The sequence below is a fragment of the Ochotona curzoniae genome, unplaced genomic scaffold, assembly GCF_017591425.1.
Source record: "Ochotona curzoniae isolate NIBS_2020 unplaced genomic scaffold, NIBS_Ocur_1.0 contig_3520, whole genome shotgun sequence".
In the NCBI taxonomy this organism is placed as follows: Eukaryota; Metazoa; Chordata; class Mammalia; order Lagomorpha; family Ochotonidae; genus Ochotona; species Ochotona curzoniae.
Genome location: NW_024465894.1, coordinates 22,899,671 through 22,915,494, shown reverse-complemented (window position 1 = coordinate 22,915,494; position 15,824 = coordinate 22,899,671). Strand labels below are relative to the sequence as shown.

General features: G+C 40.5%; 1 protein-coding gene across 2 annotated transcripts in view; it reads right to left on the bottom strand.

Annotated features, from left to right (window-relative positions):
• Positions 1 to 15,824, bottom strand: part of KIF16B (kinesin family member 16B) — a 254,449-nt gene that overhangs the window by 119,624 nt on the left and 119,001 nt on the right. For both annotated transcript variants that reach the window (XM_040981816.1, XM_040981817.1), the window contains exons 13-15: positions 10,195 to 10,314; positions 9,045 to 9,096; positions 7,406 to 7,543 (exon numbers count right to left, since the gene is read on the bottom strand). In XM_040981816.1, the coding sequence (XP_040837750.1) occupies positions 7,406 to 7,543; positions 9,045 to 9,096; positions 10,195 to 10,314 (310 nt within the window). The remainder of the gene's footprint in view (positions 1 to 7,405; positions 7,544 to 9,044; positions 9,097 to 10,194; positions 10,315 to 15,824) is intronic.

The following is a 15,824-nucleotide window of genomic DNA, read 5'->3' as shown; positions in this document are numbered from 1 at the left end:
GCTATTAAGCTTTCCAGCCAAATAATCCATCAAGAATAATTTTCCCAACAGCGTGCATTGGCCGAGGATGGGGCTTTGTGAAACTTTGAGATGCCCCAATCTGATCCCAGAAAAATTTTCAGATGTCTGTGCAAGTGAATTGGGAGCTGATTTTTGCTTCTCCTCGAAGCCTCATGGGACAAACAGGAAAGAGTATATGGAATTTGAAAAGAATAAGGCAGTCAGGGCATGAAATGAGGCAAGACAGTAGGGGATGATAGGTTAAATCCTAAGGCCCTGAGCAGAGGCATGACAGTGGCTAGCCAGCCAATAGTGGCTGTCCATGCATTCACTTCTCTCCGCACACTCCCTAAGCTTTGTTAGGACACTCTTACTTATTTCTGGCGAGGAACACACTCAACACAATCCAAATTTCCTATTCTATGGTTCCTTCTGAACCAGTAAGTAGTTCTTATAAAATGTCTTCTTTCTCTCTTGTCCCCAAGTTCCCACAGTTCTTTAGTTTCAGTGTCCTTTCTTTACTGTTCTAGGAGACACCCTTACAGTCAAATGCTGCCGCATCCTCCCAGACCTGCATTCCTGGTGCCCGGGATGCTGAATATTGGCTCTTTTCTGACATCCAAAGGAAATTTATGCAACCAGCTGGGGACTTCAAAGCTGACAAACTCGCCTACAAATCCTCATCTTTGGTCTCATGCTACCCTCCCTGCTCATCAGCCAGCCTCTCATTCATCAGGCATCGCTCCACTGCACACTTGGGTCAAAAGTTATCCGAGTCACTCCTTCATTCTGCATCATCGTCACAAAATCATTCATTCACTGCAGAACTCAGCCCTGAACCCATTTCCCATCTTCTCCGCAGTCCAGAGCAACCTCCTGGAAGGAGCTATGGTTGCAAGATGGGACAGGAACCAGCATAGTTACTGTCTGGGCAGAGCCCAGGTAGCAGTTCTCAAGGGTCCAAAGAGCCACAGAACTGACAGCAGGGGAATGATTACTTGTTTCCTCCAAGGTAGCCCAGCTTAGGCTAGGAGAAAACCCAGAAGTGAGCATCGTTGCCAAAGAAAATCGAAGGAGAAGTCCTTGATGAGGCACGCTTTTGGCGGCCCAAGAGGAAGAGGGCACCTCTCTCTAGAAAGGTCCATGGTATGCAAGAGGGTGCAGCAGACCCTGACTGCTGACCTTCATCTCTCTGTCCTCCCACTTCTTGGGCTGGACATAAGCATAGGCACGAGAAGTAGATAACGGTGAAAACAGCAGAGCTGCTCCTTCCTCCCAGAAGGCAGAAGAGTGAGGGCCCAAAGCACAGAGCAGGTAGAGAGAAATGTTCAGGAAAGTGATCTCACAGAGTAGTTTACAAATTCCTGGGCTCTCCTGACCCGGTACACACCTAGATCTGTCCTCAACAGCACACTAAGACTTGGAGAACTGATCCCTGCTCAAGTTCCAGCCTGGCCAATGCTGGGCTTATCCACTACTCAATTCAACAGCATAACAAAGGTTTTAAAGATGGAACGGGGGCTGCAACAGGAAGCACAATGCACAGGGGCTGAATGTAGCTCATGGCCTGAATCCAGCCAGCCAAAGGGCCTGGTGAAGCAACAAGTGTTGACATTTCCCATTGAATTGAAACAAGACTCAGAGTCTCCAAACAAAATACTCAGAACATCCAGGACACAATCCAATACTATTACTCAGCACAGAAGGAACCAGGAAAATCTCAACTTGCATGGCAGAAACTTGTCCACAGATGCAGAGATGTCACAGTTATGTGATAAAAACTTCAAATTAGCTATTATGAAAATGCTCCAACAATGATTCAACACCCTTCAAGCAAATGGAGATATAAAAAAGTTTCAATAAAGAAATAAAAGCTATAAAGGAAGATCAAATATTACAACTGAAAACTTCAGTAAAATAAAACAAACAAACAAAAATCTCATTGGATAGAGTCGAAAACTCCAACAGAGATGATAGTAAGAGTGAAGAACTTTTACAGATCAATTGAAATTATTCTGCAAAGCAGAGGGAAACAATTGACCAAAAAAAGTAAATAGGAAAGTATCTGTAACACAATACTAAAATATCTAATTTTCATGTAACTGGAGTTCTAGAACATAGAAAAAGGTTATAGTATAGTAAAAGTAAATAAATAAATAAATAAATCCCTAGAAATCCATGCCAAGACACCTTATAAAACCACACTGTCAGGTGTGAAGCTGAAAATGGCCTTTCAAAAGGAGTAGAGGGAGCTGTGTGATGGGTGGGACAATGTGAAAAAGGGGGCTAAAGACAGCGACAAATGCTTGTTTCCCACGTGGAGGTCTGGGAATACAACATAAGAATTCAGCATGGCTAGCTCTGGGCAGTTGCTTTCATGCTTCAGCATGCATCAGACTCATTTACACACTGATATTAAAGCACATTACTGGGCCTCAGTGCTGGACTTCCTAATTCCATAAATCTAAGGACTTGCATATCTAACAGGCTCTTAGATGACACTGATGTTGCTTATCTGGGAACACACTTTCGAAAACCATTAGCCTTGGGTACAGTCTTTCAAGAACAGTTAGGACTCTGACATTAAAAAAAAATATCTGTTGAATCAGCACAGGTCCAAGTGCCACATGTGGATGGCAGGTCTCTACATCTGACAAGCACACAGGGTTAAGTGCAGGTGAGTCAAGAAGCACACACACTGAGCTCCGATGGCTCTCTGGAGAACATAACAGGTTTCTTCTGGCAACTGGGAAACTTGGCTACAGCCCTGAAAGATCTATTTCCCTTTCTAGTTCCACTAAAATTCTTTTTAAATTTGTTGCAGAACATCTCACAGATCCTCCAGCATACAAAACTTTTATCAAAGACTTCTCAGCTCCACTCCACAGACAATCACCTGTTTCCCCTTTTGGAGTACTGAATAGATGCAAATATATTTTGGCACTCAAGCATAACACATTGAAAGGCAACTAAGTGTGAATTTCCCAGATGCAGTCGCTGCAGCACCTCTAAAACGAGTGATGAGTGTCCAATGGCTCTGACAAACCAATGCACTGATATGAAAGGAAAAAATATGAATTCCATTTAATAACCATTAGCTGCAAAGTATCTATTGCAAAGAAAAAAACAATTAAAATTAGAGACTAGCTGCTAGTAACTATAGGACAAATGTTAAAATATCTTTTGAACTACCACAGTTTTGAGTGTTGTGCCATTTCATCTTAAATATATAAAAAATAAAAATCGAGACTCTACCAACAAGAGCTCAAAATCCACAGGCTAGACATCAGAGATGAAAATCACACTTTTTCCCCCTTTAGCAACTGCCTGTGCTTCCCATGGGATCATTCTATGAAATTACAGTATGAAATTATGGGACTGAGAACTAAGTGTTGATGAGCCCACTGAAGGCATGGTTGATGCAGTGCTTCAAATCCTATTCACTCAAAAAAGAGAATGAGAAAGTTTCTTGTGCCAGCGTTTAGGTGACATATTATACACACCATCACAACTAATGCTCACAAGACAAGCAAATGCCTTTCCCTAAAGTGAAGATGCTGATGGGGAAAACATTACTATAAATTAATGTGGGGAAGTTGTTCATATAATCTGAAGGAAACAGGAAGCTAATTGACATAGGTAAAGAGTGTGCCCATAACAGTGACAATCTGTTAACTTCAGGTAAACCTCCTATTAGCTGGTATTCACTAGTGCGAGATGATTCAGAAAAAGTAGTTCTAATCACTGCATGTGTTTTTAAACAGGACAGCCTAGCACTTTCCAAATTACAAATGAAAAGAGAAATGTCAATACCAACTAGCACCAATAAATCAGAAACTGTCAGGAAAAAAGGTAAACCAGGTACCCAGTCAACTACTGAGTTAGTATGGCCACAAGTCATTGTGACATGAGTTAACATCTGCCTGTGCTCTTGACTCTTGACATCTTTTCTCTCACAAAAGGGGAAATGTTCTTTGGATCTGTTTCAAGAAAGTTCTTTCTGTTAAGCTTTCCATAGATCCAACCAAAGGGCCAGGGAACAGTAGGTCCGTTCTGATGTCTTACAGACAATGGGTCAGGAAAGGTACTGGCCAATAATCACCCCCAGTTAACCAGAAACTAGAGTTAGGACAATAAAAGTGGAAGTGACCAGGATTGCTAGGACTTCATGATTGCCAGCCTGAACTGGATGGCAAAACAGATGAACTAGCATACATCTATTAACAAGAGTTTTAAAGGAATGACACATACATGACAGTATATGAGGAAATGGTCTCTTGTATGTTCTGATGAGGCATTATGACTCAACTTGGCAGCTCCCCATGGACACCAAGACCCATCTCAAGAGGCCTGGCTATCGTCTTAAAATCAGAACATTTGACTTCATAGGAATTAATAAGATGAAGGCAGGAATTTACAGAAATATTACATTTATGTTTTATGAGAAAAGTTGCAATAATTTTGAGCTTTTGTTTTTTTAACAAAAAAACCAAAAACTTTATTTAAGCAGCAGGGACTGACTGAGACACAGAGACAGCAATCTCCCATCTACTGATGCACACCATGGCTGGGACTGGGCCAGGCCAATCTGGAACTCCAGCTGGGTTTCCCACATAGATGGTATAGGTCCAAGCATTTAGGTCATCTTCTCCTTCTCAGGAGCATTAGTACGGAGCTAGATAAGAAATGGAGCAGCTAGAACTTGAACCAGTATTCATACGCGATACTGGTATCACAGTTGTCAGCTTAACCTGCTCACTGATTTCAAGTTTATTTCCAGGATATTTTAATAACCAGGCTGAACCCAAGAAACCACATGGGTGGCAGAGTCCCCAATGAGTTGAATCATCAGGTGCTCCCTCCTAGGGTGAGTAGAATCAGGAAGCTAGACTCACAGGCAGAGCTAGGAGTAAGATCCAGTCACTCTACTACACAATGTGGGCATTCCAAGGGACCTTATAAACACCACCAATCACCCATTCCAAAATATCTTAGAGTATAAAAATATTGCTCTGTTTAATGCCAGAATTCAGTTATTGTGTTTTAATGAACTCAACATACTGTTTCTCCTATTTGGCCTTGGTCTTGGTGATTTCCCTCTCTAATCAATCCAATCTTAAAATACAGTTGGAAATGTGTTGACACTACTGCCTAATTAGAACCCGTTCCTCGTCCTCCAGTAATTAAAATGATTATAAAGTAGCTCCGGATAAGTCCATTTACATGTTTCAGTATGTATTTTCATAACCACAAACAATATATCATTTTATGTTATAAAAATATGGTCCAGCTTCAATAGCCTTCCAACATCTTCACTGAGCGTAAAAAGGGGGGAGTAGAGTAGATCTAGGAAAAAAATTCTGATTCTTATTTTCTGAAGAATTATATGGTTTCCCCTCAATGGGATCTTTCACTGTTCAAGTATGTGTAACAGCAACAATAAAGATGCCACCTTGATTTTCTCATGCAATGCCTTGAAACACAAAGTCATCTTGCATTTCGCTGCCCTAAGACTTGTTAATGACATTGATACTCAGTGCACAGCGTTTTAACACCTTCAAATATAGCAGTTTTATGTCAATTTCATTAACAGTGATACCGAGAAAACTGTTCAGCATCACAGCAGAACACCAGAAGAATTCATCAGATCTGAAAATTGTGGCACCACCATTGTAATAAAACAATTAAGAGCATCCTGCAGGGGAAGACAAGCCCTGCAATTAACCTTCAATGCCAATTAGAATTACTACTTTCTTAGTACAAGTCATATTTCCAATACAGAGATCAGAAATTTAGCCCCTAACCTGAATCACTAACCAGAACAGACATTTTTAAATGGCCTTTCTACTTAATTACAATTTTTAAATCAGAAACCATTTAATCAAATACTGTATGGAAGACAGATTATTTATCAAGCCTCAATCCTTAAGAAAAAAGCACACACACACACTCACAGCTACATAAATAATTCCTTCAAAGTAAATACAAGATCCATAAAAATTTTTTGAAAAGTCAAAAGAGTAGAAGAAAAACCCCGAAGTATAATGTTAACCATCATGCAGCACCCACCTTAAAGTGGTAATGTGCCCCTAAGAAGAATCAGGGATCCTTAGAGAACTTCCCACAAAGTACAAGATAAGCCTAGACTATCATCATGTCATGAAGTACGGAATTGCTACAGAATTACTACAAATCAAAGATACAGAAATTAAAGATACAAAGCAAAGATACAGAAATTAGCTTGATCTGTCCTCTCTGGCAGATCTGGACAACCACCATATCAAAACACATAATGGTTAGAAGCAGACTAAACCCTATTATGAAGCAGCAAGCTCTGCACAACCTCACTGAATTAACGGAATGAATGCTTGAGTAGAAGGTTCTTTTTCATAATAAAAAGCCAACCAACTAATAAACATAGTAGAAATAATGAATTAAGAACACCACCTTTTGGCAACTCTAATAATAATAAGTAATCCAGCAAAGGAAAAAAAAGCAGTGGATAAAAATATGAGAAAGAATGGAACATTTATGATCCTAAAGTACTTTTCCAATATAATTGCTAATTAACACTGCAGGGAAGAGTAGTCTGGCAAGTTCCACCTTCATCAAGTGACCAATATTAGCCTTACAAATCATGGGACCAATAGAAGTCATGCACTAGAACTTGAGAGAAAAAGAGCCTCACTTCCATGGTAGTTCGATCAACCTGCTATCACCAGTCTAATTGTGTGGAAATACTAGGGAGACTCTATAGTTACATATACAAGACATTCTACAACATATAGGAAGAAACTATGCCAGATTGAAAGTGACTAGAAAGATGAGGTCATCAAATGCCAAGTGGGGTTGCACACTGGACACCCTACAAGTACTGATGGTGGTGATACTCAAGTGGGCTCTATGATGCGTCAGGAAGAGTCTTCTAATGTGCATGGCTTCACAGAGCTCGACACAGAAGTACTCGTCACTGTGTAAAGCAAGCACAACTAGACAAGTCAAGCAGGTCAGGATAGTTCTGTTACCCACACTTGCAAGTTTTCTCAAACAGTGAATAAAACCATTCCCAAAGGAAGGCAGAAAACTAAGTCTTCCACATATAACTCTAACCAGTGCTAAAAAGAATGTAAATCACAAAAATAAAATTATTAAGAGGAACCATCATGTACTATATGCAAGGAGTACTTTTAACAAACTCTTCTAACGTCATGTTTCTATAGTAGTAACAACTTTCAAAAAAACCAATTATATACATGTTCATGTATAATTTAACAACACAAAGAGTATTACAAAGCAGTCCTCCAGGAAAACAGAGGAGAAAATAACATGATGAAGTGATCATTAACTTTTTTAGACCCAATAAGCAATGATTCCTCTGCCCACCCCCAACTTTTCTCAAAAATACCTTGGTTTAGGTGCGTGGCCTCTGTGATCTGGACACCATTGACGGAGCACTGAGACCCCTTCAGTGGGGTGAGAGTCACGACGCCCCCAGCATTCTCAAAGATGCAGTGCTCGCTCTCCAAGTCAAGGCCATGGAGAACTAGGGTGGAAACACAAAACAGAAAGACTCTTCCTTTCTGGTATCCACTATGATGATTCCCAAACACACAGTTATGACTTTATTTCACTTTGAATACCCTTCCTTTTCCATGTTCAGTATTGTGACATAAACATTTATGTTTGATGAGAAAACAATTTTAGGAGTTCATAGCATCAACTATTATAAGTGGCATCATTCCTGTATGTTACCTTAAATGATCTGGATTTTTATGAAGACGCAAGTTCTAGAATGTTATGTCCGATTTAGAGAGAAAATAGTTGGGCAAACTTATTTTAACTGAAAGTTATTGAACTGCTCTGTTTGGTGTTGAAATAAAAATTCCTTTACCAATGTCCAAAAGGCCACAGGAAAATGGAAGGGGCAAAGGACTAGGTGAGCCAAGAATGTACCAAGACCTCATATTTTGATACATTCCAAAAAGGGAAACCAACCATGACCTTGACATGACACAGACACTGGGAGGCCCATGTGATGTCTAGGAGGGGCACTGGGAAATCTTTTTCATCATAGTCCCTGCCAATTATAAGATTTCTTAAAATATGCAATTATTAGGGTTTACCTAACTACATATGACTATCATGGGTTATTCTTGTTTAAAGAATGATCAGGCACAAGTAAGAATAGCTATCAAGCCTACACAATTTTACACAAAGTTCTTGGCTGGCTAGTTCCCAGTCTCTCAATGGAACCACATGATAGAACCATTCTGATGACAGAAAACACATACTCTGACCGCTCATCATCATGTATAGCTACGGCAAAGGGCAGCTCATAAAATCAAGCAAGACGTCTATTCAGAAATGGCTGAGCACAGGCACTTCTGTGAATTGGTTTTCAGCCCTCTCAGTCCCACAGTAAATGTTAACACTTATAGAAAAATGTTAAGATTGACTTTGAACTTGGAAAAGCAGGTTCATCAACAGCAAGTTGCAAAACAGCTGAGACGACATGAGGGTTCCACCTGACAACCTACAGCTTGTTCCTCATGCACATATGTCCCATCATCACCTTGACAGACTGCCAGAGGTATGCTCTAGACATCTGCAGGCCTTCAGCAGCACAGGTTCAACCACTGTTAGCTGTGTGCCTCGTGCAGGCTCCTGGGCAACCCAGAGAGTCAAGCCTCCTCATGGATGTCAGCTTCAACTCTCTTACCTCATCTCTGTCACATCTGTAAGCATATTCCTACCAATCATTACCCCACTGTGACAAGTATACTCTCAAAAGGCTTGATGTGGTAGATGATGTCTATAAGGACCCCTAGCCCCATTTCATTCACCAAATTAACTCATCTGTGTTATTCACTTGAATTGTATCCCAAAGTATTTCAAAAAATACATATTTTGACCAATATTTTATTTAATACAGCCTTCACTTTTATATTACTTTAATGTTAGTCAATCAATAGAAGGCTCTTCATTAGTTATGATTTTTACCAAAACATATTTGGTAACAAAAGATAAACGATAAAGATTCTCACCAATATCTTGCTCTGTTGAAGCATCTTCTCTACCGACATATGTCTGACCTTCCTAGGAAGAAAAGCCAAGCAAAACTGATTAGTAACGACCAAGATGGCTTGTTTATCCACTTCCATTTTCTGGCCATGTAGCCTGGTGACTGATGGGTCGAGCACAGCCTGGGGACAGCCACACCTGGTAATCTGGAACGGGACAGCACACCAAGGCTGAATGTGCTGATTCTAGCCCAGCATACATCAGTAATCTGCTCCTAGTGGTCCTGTCCTGGATGCATCTCCCCCTCCTACTAGGTTTCTCCCTCAATATTCATGGCTGTCTGGTTTCTTTTCTTTCTTGCTTTTTATTTTCCACTTGTAGCTCTAAAGAGGGCAGGCCTTTGGCCTAGTAATTAACACAATGAAGATGCCCATGCCCCTATCAAGAATATGGATCTGAGTTCTGGCCCCATTCCTGGTTCCCACCTCCTCTTGATGCAGTCCTGGGATGCAGTGGTGCTGGCTGCATCATGGGAGAACAGGACCGAGTTCCCAGCCCCTTGGCTTCAGCCACCAAACAGAACTGATGCAGGCAGATACAAGTGTTCTCTTTCTGTCTCTCAAAGCTAAATAAATAAATGACTATTCTTTTCCTAAGAAAGAAACATATAAGACCCCTGAAGCCAAGTACCAAACTATTCTAAGTTGCAGATTAGAAAGGGGACAGTATCAAAGCCACAGAGGCAATTGTTGACCAGAAGTCTTCTGTTTCAATGCAAACAGTCTACTCAGAATTGAGCCAAGTAACGTAGGTGAGAGGCACAATTTCTTGTTACTAGCAGCAAAATTGCACTATTTCTAACTGCTTTTAACTTTCTCTCAACCCTCTGCATTTTTGTTTCATACCTCTTGGTAATTCTTAAAAAAAAAAAAACAAAAAAAGCAAACAAATAGCTTGTCATTTAGTCATTTAGCTTGAGAACTCTATAACCATGGGAACTTCAAATGCTACAAGATCTCAATGAACTGTTGACAATCCCCAAAGGGCTCAAGGATTTGTTGTATATTCTTTAATAGTTGTGTTCATGGTCATAAAGTATTATAACAAACTTTTCAAGTGTCTACAGGGAAAACTGGCAACAAAACTAGAATGTTCCACTTAGACAATTTCTACCTTCAAGTGATACAGGATGATTCCAGTGCTCAGAAGATCATCATCAATGCCAATCAAATGTGGGAGTTCAGAATCCAAAACAACTCCAATCCCTTCTTTTCGAAGGGCTAGGGTTTGTTCCTGAAATTAGAACAAAAGGAAAAGGTTATTTCAGGTAAAGAGAAAATTTCACATTAGGTATTCCTCAGTTGCTTAAAATAAGCAACATTTAACTTTTCACCAAAAATTGTAAGAAAAATGGACTTTAAACTTTGAATTTCTTACTTGAATTTGACAGGCTATAGGCACATCAAGCTTGAAATATGCAAGAAGCTCAATATAAATAGTCAAACTTCTTACTTGATTCAAACCTAATCTCAAACTCTACCTTCCTTAGAAAAGTTCTTGGGCCACATAACTATATTGTACAATTTCTTCTTCTTCGGAATTGTTAATTCACTTAGTATGTATAAGTTTCCTCAGTTGTTGGCTCTTCTTTCTAGCTAACTTGTGCATGTTGCTGACTGCAACCACAGAGGTCATGAGTGATGACTCTACTGTCACAGCAAGGGATGTAAAAGATGGGCTGGGGAGAAAGGGTGCAGGTGGTTAACATACCAGCTCTGCAGCATATGCTTCAGGAACAGTTAACACTGTGTATGCAGAGAGAAAGAGAGGAACAGAGTATAGCCATGGTTTTTGAGTTGGGTGGGTAAATACACACAGATGAGTGTGTACATACTTACATACAACTGGCTATATACATTCACAGACATACACAAATGAGTTTGAAGGAGACCTACACATATGTATGTATACATGCACACAAACGATGCACATATACATGTGTGTAAGTATGACATTTAAGAGAGAGGTCAGTTCTGTAGATTTAAATTTGACAAGAAAAGTTAAGAGAATAATTAATATATTTTTAAATTTTAAATAGAAGGGAAGAATGGGAGAACTGCAGGGAATATTTTGGAGGGGTTTTCTCTAGAGGAGCAGAGAAGTTAGTGGTAGCTGAAGGGTGGTACAGGTCCAAGGGCGGTGGTTGGGTATGGGAGACATATGCAGGTGGAAATAGTTGATGCAGGTTGATGAAGCAATACAGCATCATTGAACAAGGTTCCTTTAGTGCAGTGGTAGCTCATGCAAAGGAAAGGGTTGCTGTTGGTAACATGAGCAGTTTAGTTGTAAAGAAAAGCCAACTTTCCTTATACTGATCTGCTTTTCTCCCTGTAGATCGGTACTATTTGATGACCTGTGTACCCCTAAGTCTATTGCCTGCCGCCCTCTGACTAGGATGTAACTCAGTGTCTACCTCCTTTCTAACACGAAGTAGATCCTCAGTTAACAGCGAGCAGATGTACACAAGAAGCTTGGGCAGAGGCAATCCCACCACAAAGAATTAGCAGGACCAGGTATCGTCATGAACCCATCTGGCCCAAGATGAAAGTCCTCTAAAAACAAACTTTGGAGGAAGTCTGAGGTGGAAAGTAGGCAAATTCTAGTAGAGTGAAGGTAAAAATGTGTCTTGAGGTGGAGCTGTGTGGAGTGCAGAGTCACATTCAAGTGCAGGATCTGGCATTCTGTGATTGCAGGTTATTGGGAACTGTAGGGGTGTAAGTTTCAAGCTAATTAATAACTGGGGCTCCTGGTCAGAGCGAGAGCTCCTCACCTGTCTTTGCGATGACCAAGACTCTGCCCTGTACCTCCGACACCCAGAGCCACCCAAAGTGCCAATGCTATACTTCACATTCCTGCAATGAGCAAAAGTATTTTCCAACAATTCCAGGAAATACATCATTCCATAGATGGAGGAATCAGAACTTCTCAAGCTTGCGTTAACACCATCAACGCAAAACTCAAATCTTGCAGACAAAAGAACTCTACAGACGTTCTGGGGTTGGATAATGGAGATAGAAATCCCCTGGGCCCCTGTCTCTGTAGATATGAAGATTTCAAATGCACATGCTAGATCAGGGGTCACACAGGATGATGGAATGAAGGGAGAGAAAAAAAAGGCTTAAAAAAAACACACACACACATAAAAATTACCACTTGAAAGAAAGCAATTTAATTTAACAACCATTAAATGGATACGCAGAGAAAATGACCAGTGCATAACTTAGATTCAAGAAAAGGAAATGAAGCGTATCATTGTTCTTCAATTACTCCTCTTATCAGCCCAGCTCTCATTCCATGCCTGGGAAGCTGGGGCTTTGAGGTCGGGGGCGTCAGTAACCTTGATTTACTTTAACAAGGGCCTGGCAAATCTCAGCAGCAGTGAACATTCTCCTAAAACAAGCCTTCCTCCTTCACTCAGAGAAAGGTGAAATTCATGCTTCTGCTCGGCCCATGGAATTAGACAAGAAGTGGGAATTAATGTGTTCCCCTTTTTTTTGTAAAAAAGATATATATATGTATTGCAGTGGAGAATTGAATCACACAACTCTTTCATAAAACAATGCCTCCCTGCAATTCTGGTTGCTCTAGGCTGTCAGTACTGCATGCCAGGTACGCAGCCCCGTGACCACGAACGGGTCCCGGCTCAGGCCTACATGAACATGTGAGAAGGGACTGTTCGCCAAGGCCCAAAGGACAATGAACCTCTCACAAGCAAAAGAACAAGCAATATTTTAAACCTCAATGGCTTCTACTTAAGACCACAGAAATTACTTTGGACTACAGTCAAGGTCTGTTTAATACTCTCCTTCTTCTTCCTTCTTTTTTAATCACTGCAAAAACACTGCTTTTTTTCCTTCCTTGAAGTATATCTTGGACTTTGAACAACATGGGAAACTCTTAACTTCAAAGATGCTAGGTCAAAAGCATTACTTGTTGTCATCCATCCTTAAAACAAATACATTCATTCACATGCACAACACACACGCGCACACTCACACACACACACACACCCTTCCATATATACAATGAGTAAAATCTGAATTAAGAGGTTCTCCAGGATTTGGGGGAGGGGAGGGAAGACAAATGCATGATGAATGCTGCCCTAAAGCTCCATGACATTCAAGCTGCATTCAAGTGTATGATATTATAAAAGTGTCACCTCATAAAACTGAAAATGAGGGCTTAAATCACCGCTCAAGTGAAAAAGTAATTTCAGACAAAAAATATCTATCATGTATAAAATATTTATTGAGTGGCATCTACTGTTATACATAATTTATGAAACACCTCTTGGATAAGATGGAATGCTTAACATAGCAGAGTTGGCCACCTCCCCACAACTACAGGCACATGGGTTCCTAAAGTAAGGAAGAGGTAAAATATGTACTTGTTTTGCATTGAACAAAGTGCTTGACAACTAAGTATATTTAAACAAAAAGGAAGGTGTAGATTGATGGCAAGATAAAAAAGGTAGTACCAAGTTTTTTTTGGATTTTTTGGCTAGTTAGTGAGGCAGAGAAATACACACACACACACACACACACACACACACGGAGGGAGGGAGGGAGGCAAAGGAAGAGGAAAAGGCAGGAGAGAAAAAGCCTATTCTACTATTCACATGGGCCAGGGCTGGGCCGAGACTGAAACCAGGAGCCAGAAACACAATCCAGGTCTCCCACACAGAGGGCAGGAACGTAACCACTTGAGCCACCGGGATCCAGGGCCTGCACTATGGCAAGTTGCCCAGTGAATGAGCTGGGGACCAAACTGAGGAAACAGGCATCTTGACCAGCATCTTAACTACCAGGCCTGCACTGTTAGCTTATTTTAAACATTACATTCATTACTTTTACAAAGAATATTCTTCAACTTCCAGATACCTTTCTAAGCTAAACATCATTGAATTTAAAATGTGTGTTCAGTGTTGGCACTGTCAGACAAATCGATCCACTGGGCCCATTCCAGAGTCCAGAGGAGATTCAGGGTGGCCAGGGCTCTTTCGAAGTCCTACACACCCATCACTGATTATCGAGCCGGGGGATGTCTGAGGTCTCTTCACCACTGTTGCAGCCTCAGGAGCCAGCACCGTGCCTTAAGAAACCCCACATCTTTCCTCAACAAATTAATAAGGCAATGCAAAAACTTACTAACAGCAACAGTTTCCCCTTTCTGGGAAGCCTAAGTGGGAGCTAGTTATTTCCTGGAGGGAATTGGTGGGGAAGGAGGTAGAGGAGGCAAAAAGAAAAAAAAAAAGGAAAACAAAAACTTTGGCAATGTGTGTGCCACATTAAAGCAAGAGCCTTCTGAGAGAAATCTGATTCTTTACGCTGAGTCTTTTAAGTGAACGTAGCTTCACTGCTCATAACCATTCGCTCAGTAAGTGCTGGTCAGTTGGTACAGCTGGGAAGTTTTTAAGTGCAATTTTCTTTTTTCTTATTACTCAAAAAAGAGTTCTCAGGGTCTCTGTGTAAATATATGCCACGGAGAATTATATATATGTTACCTATATATAGATACACATATATGTACATATACACATATATAGATACATCTAATGTATGTTAGCTATATACACACATATATGACTAATTATATACTAATTATATGTCCAATATTGATACAATATATAAATAATACATCCTCATTGAGATTATGTTATACATTCTATATTATATATATAATTTATTTGATAAATTATATTATATATTAGCTACTGAAATTTTGAAGCTGACTCACATTATAAAACACATGTAATTTTTGGAATCCCAAGAAGAAGTATCTGGCAGAAGTGTGTGTGGTGGGGAGCCATCCTGCGGGATTAGATAACAGGACCAGTGGGACTGTGACCATAAGGATAAATACAGGAATTGGGGCATTCACAAGACTTCCTTATTAAAAAAAAGTAAAATTATCTTCTAACAAAGCTTTTTTTTGTTTAAGCTTTAAAATGTGTAGGTAATTTCATTTAAATTTAACCATCAGAGGGCCAAACACAGTGGCTCAATTGGCTAATCCTCCCCTTAGAAGCACCAGGATCCGATATGGGTGCCATTTTGTGACCTGGCTGCCCACTTGCCATCCAGCTCCTTGCTTATGGCCTGGGGAGGCAGCAGAGGATGGCCCAAAGCCTTGGGACCCTGCAACCACGTGGGAGACCTGGAAGGAGCTCCTGGCTCCTTGCTTTGGATCAACTCAGCTCCAGCTGTTGAGGTTGTGGCCACCTGGGTAGTAAACCAGTGGATGGAAGATCCTTCTCTCTCCTCTCTGTAAATCTGCCTTTCCAGTAACAAATTAATATGTTTTAAAAATTAGCAGTTGGGGCTTTTAACTGACCGGATCTTTACTCTGTTAGCCCTATCTTCAGACCAGAGAAGGTCTCCCCAAGAGGCCACTGAACTTATCTGGACAATAAGACGCTGGACTTTATGCTAGGTATGTGTTTGCAAGGAACGAATCTCAACTGAACTTGAACTGTGGTTATGCAACAAGGTGGAGGAATCCACCATGGGGGGAGGGGTATGGGAGGGGTGGGAGGAATCCCCAGTGCCTATAAAACTGTATCACATAATACAATGTAAACAACAATAAAAAAAAAAATTAGCAGTAAGAAAAAAAACCAAAACATTTGTTGAGTATCAACAAAACGTTTCTTCAGTGTAACGATGAACATATTCTGTTAACAAAAGACACTAGGTATGAAACGCATCCACTGTGTATACATATCCTTCTCACACATTGTTTTG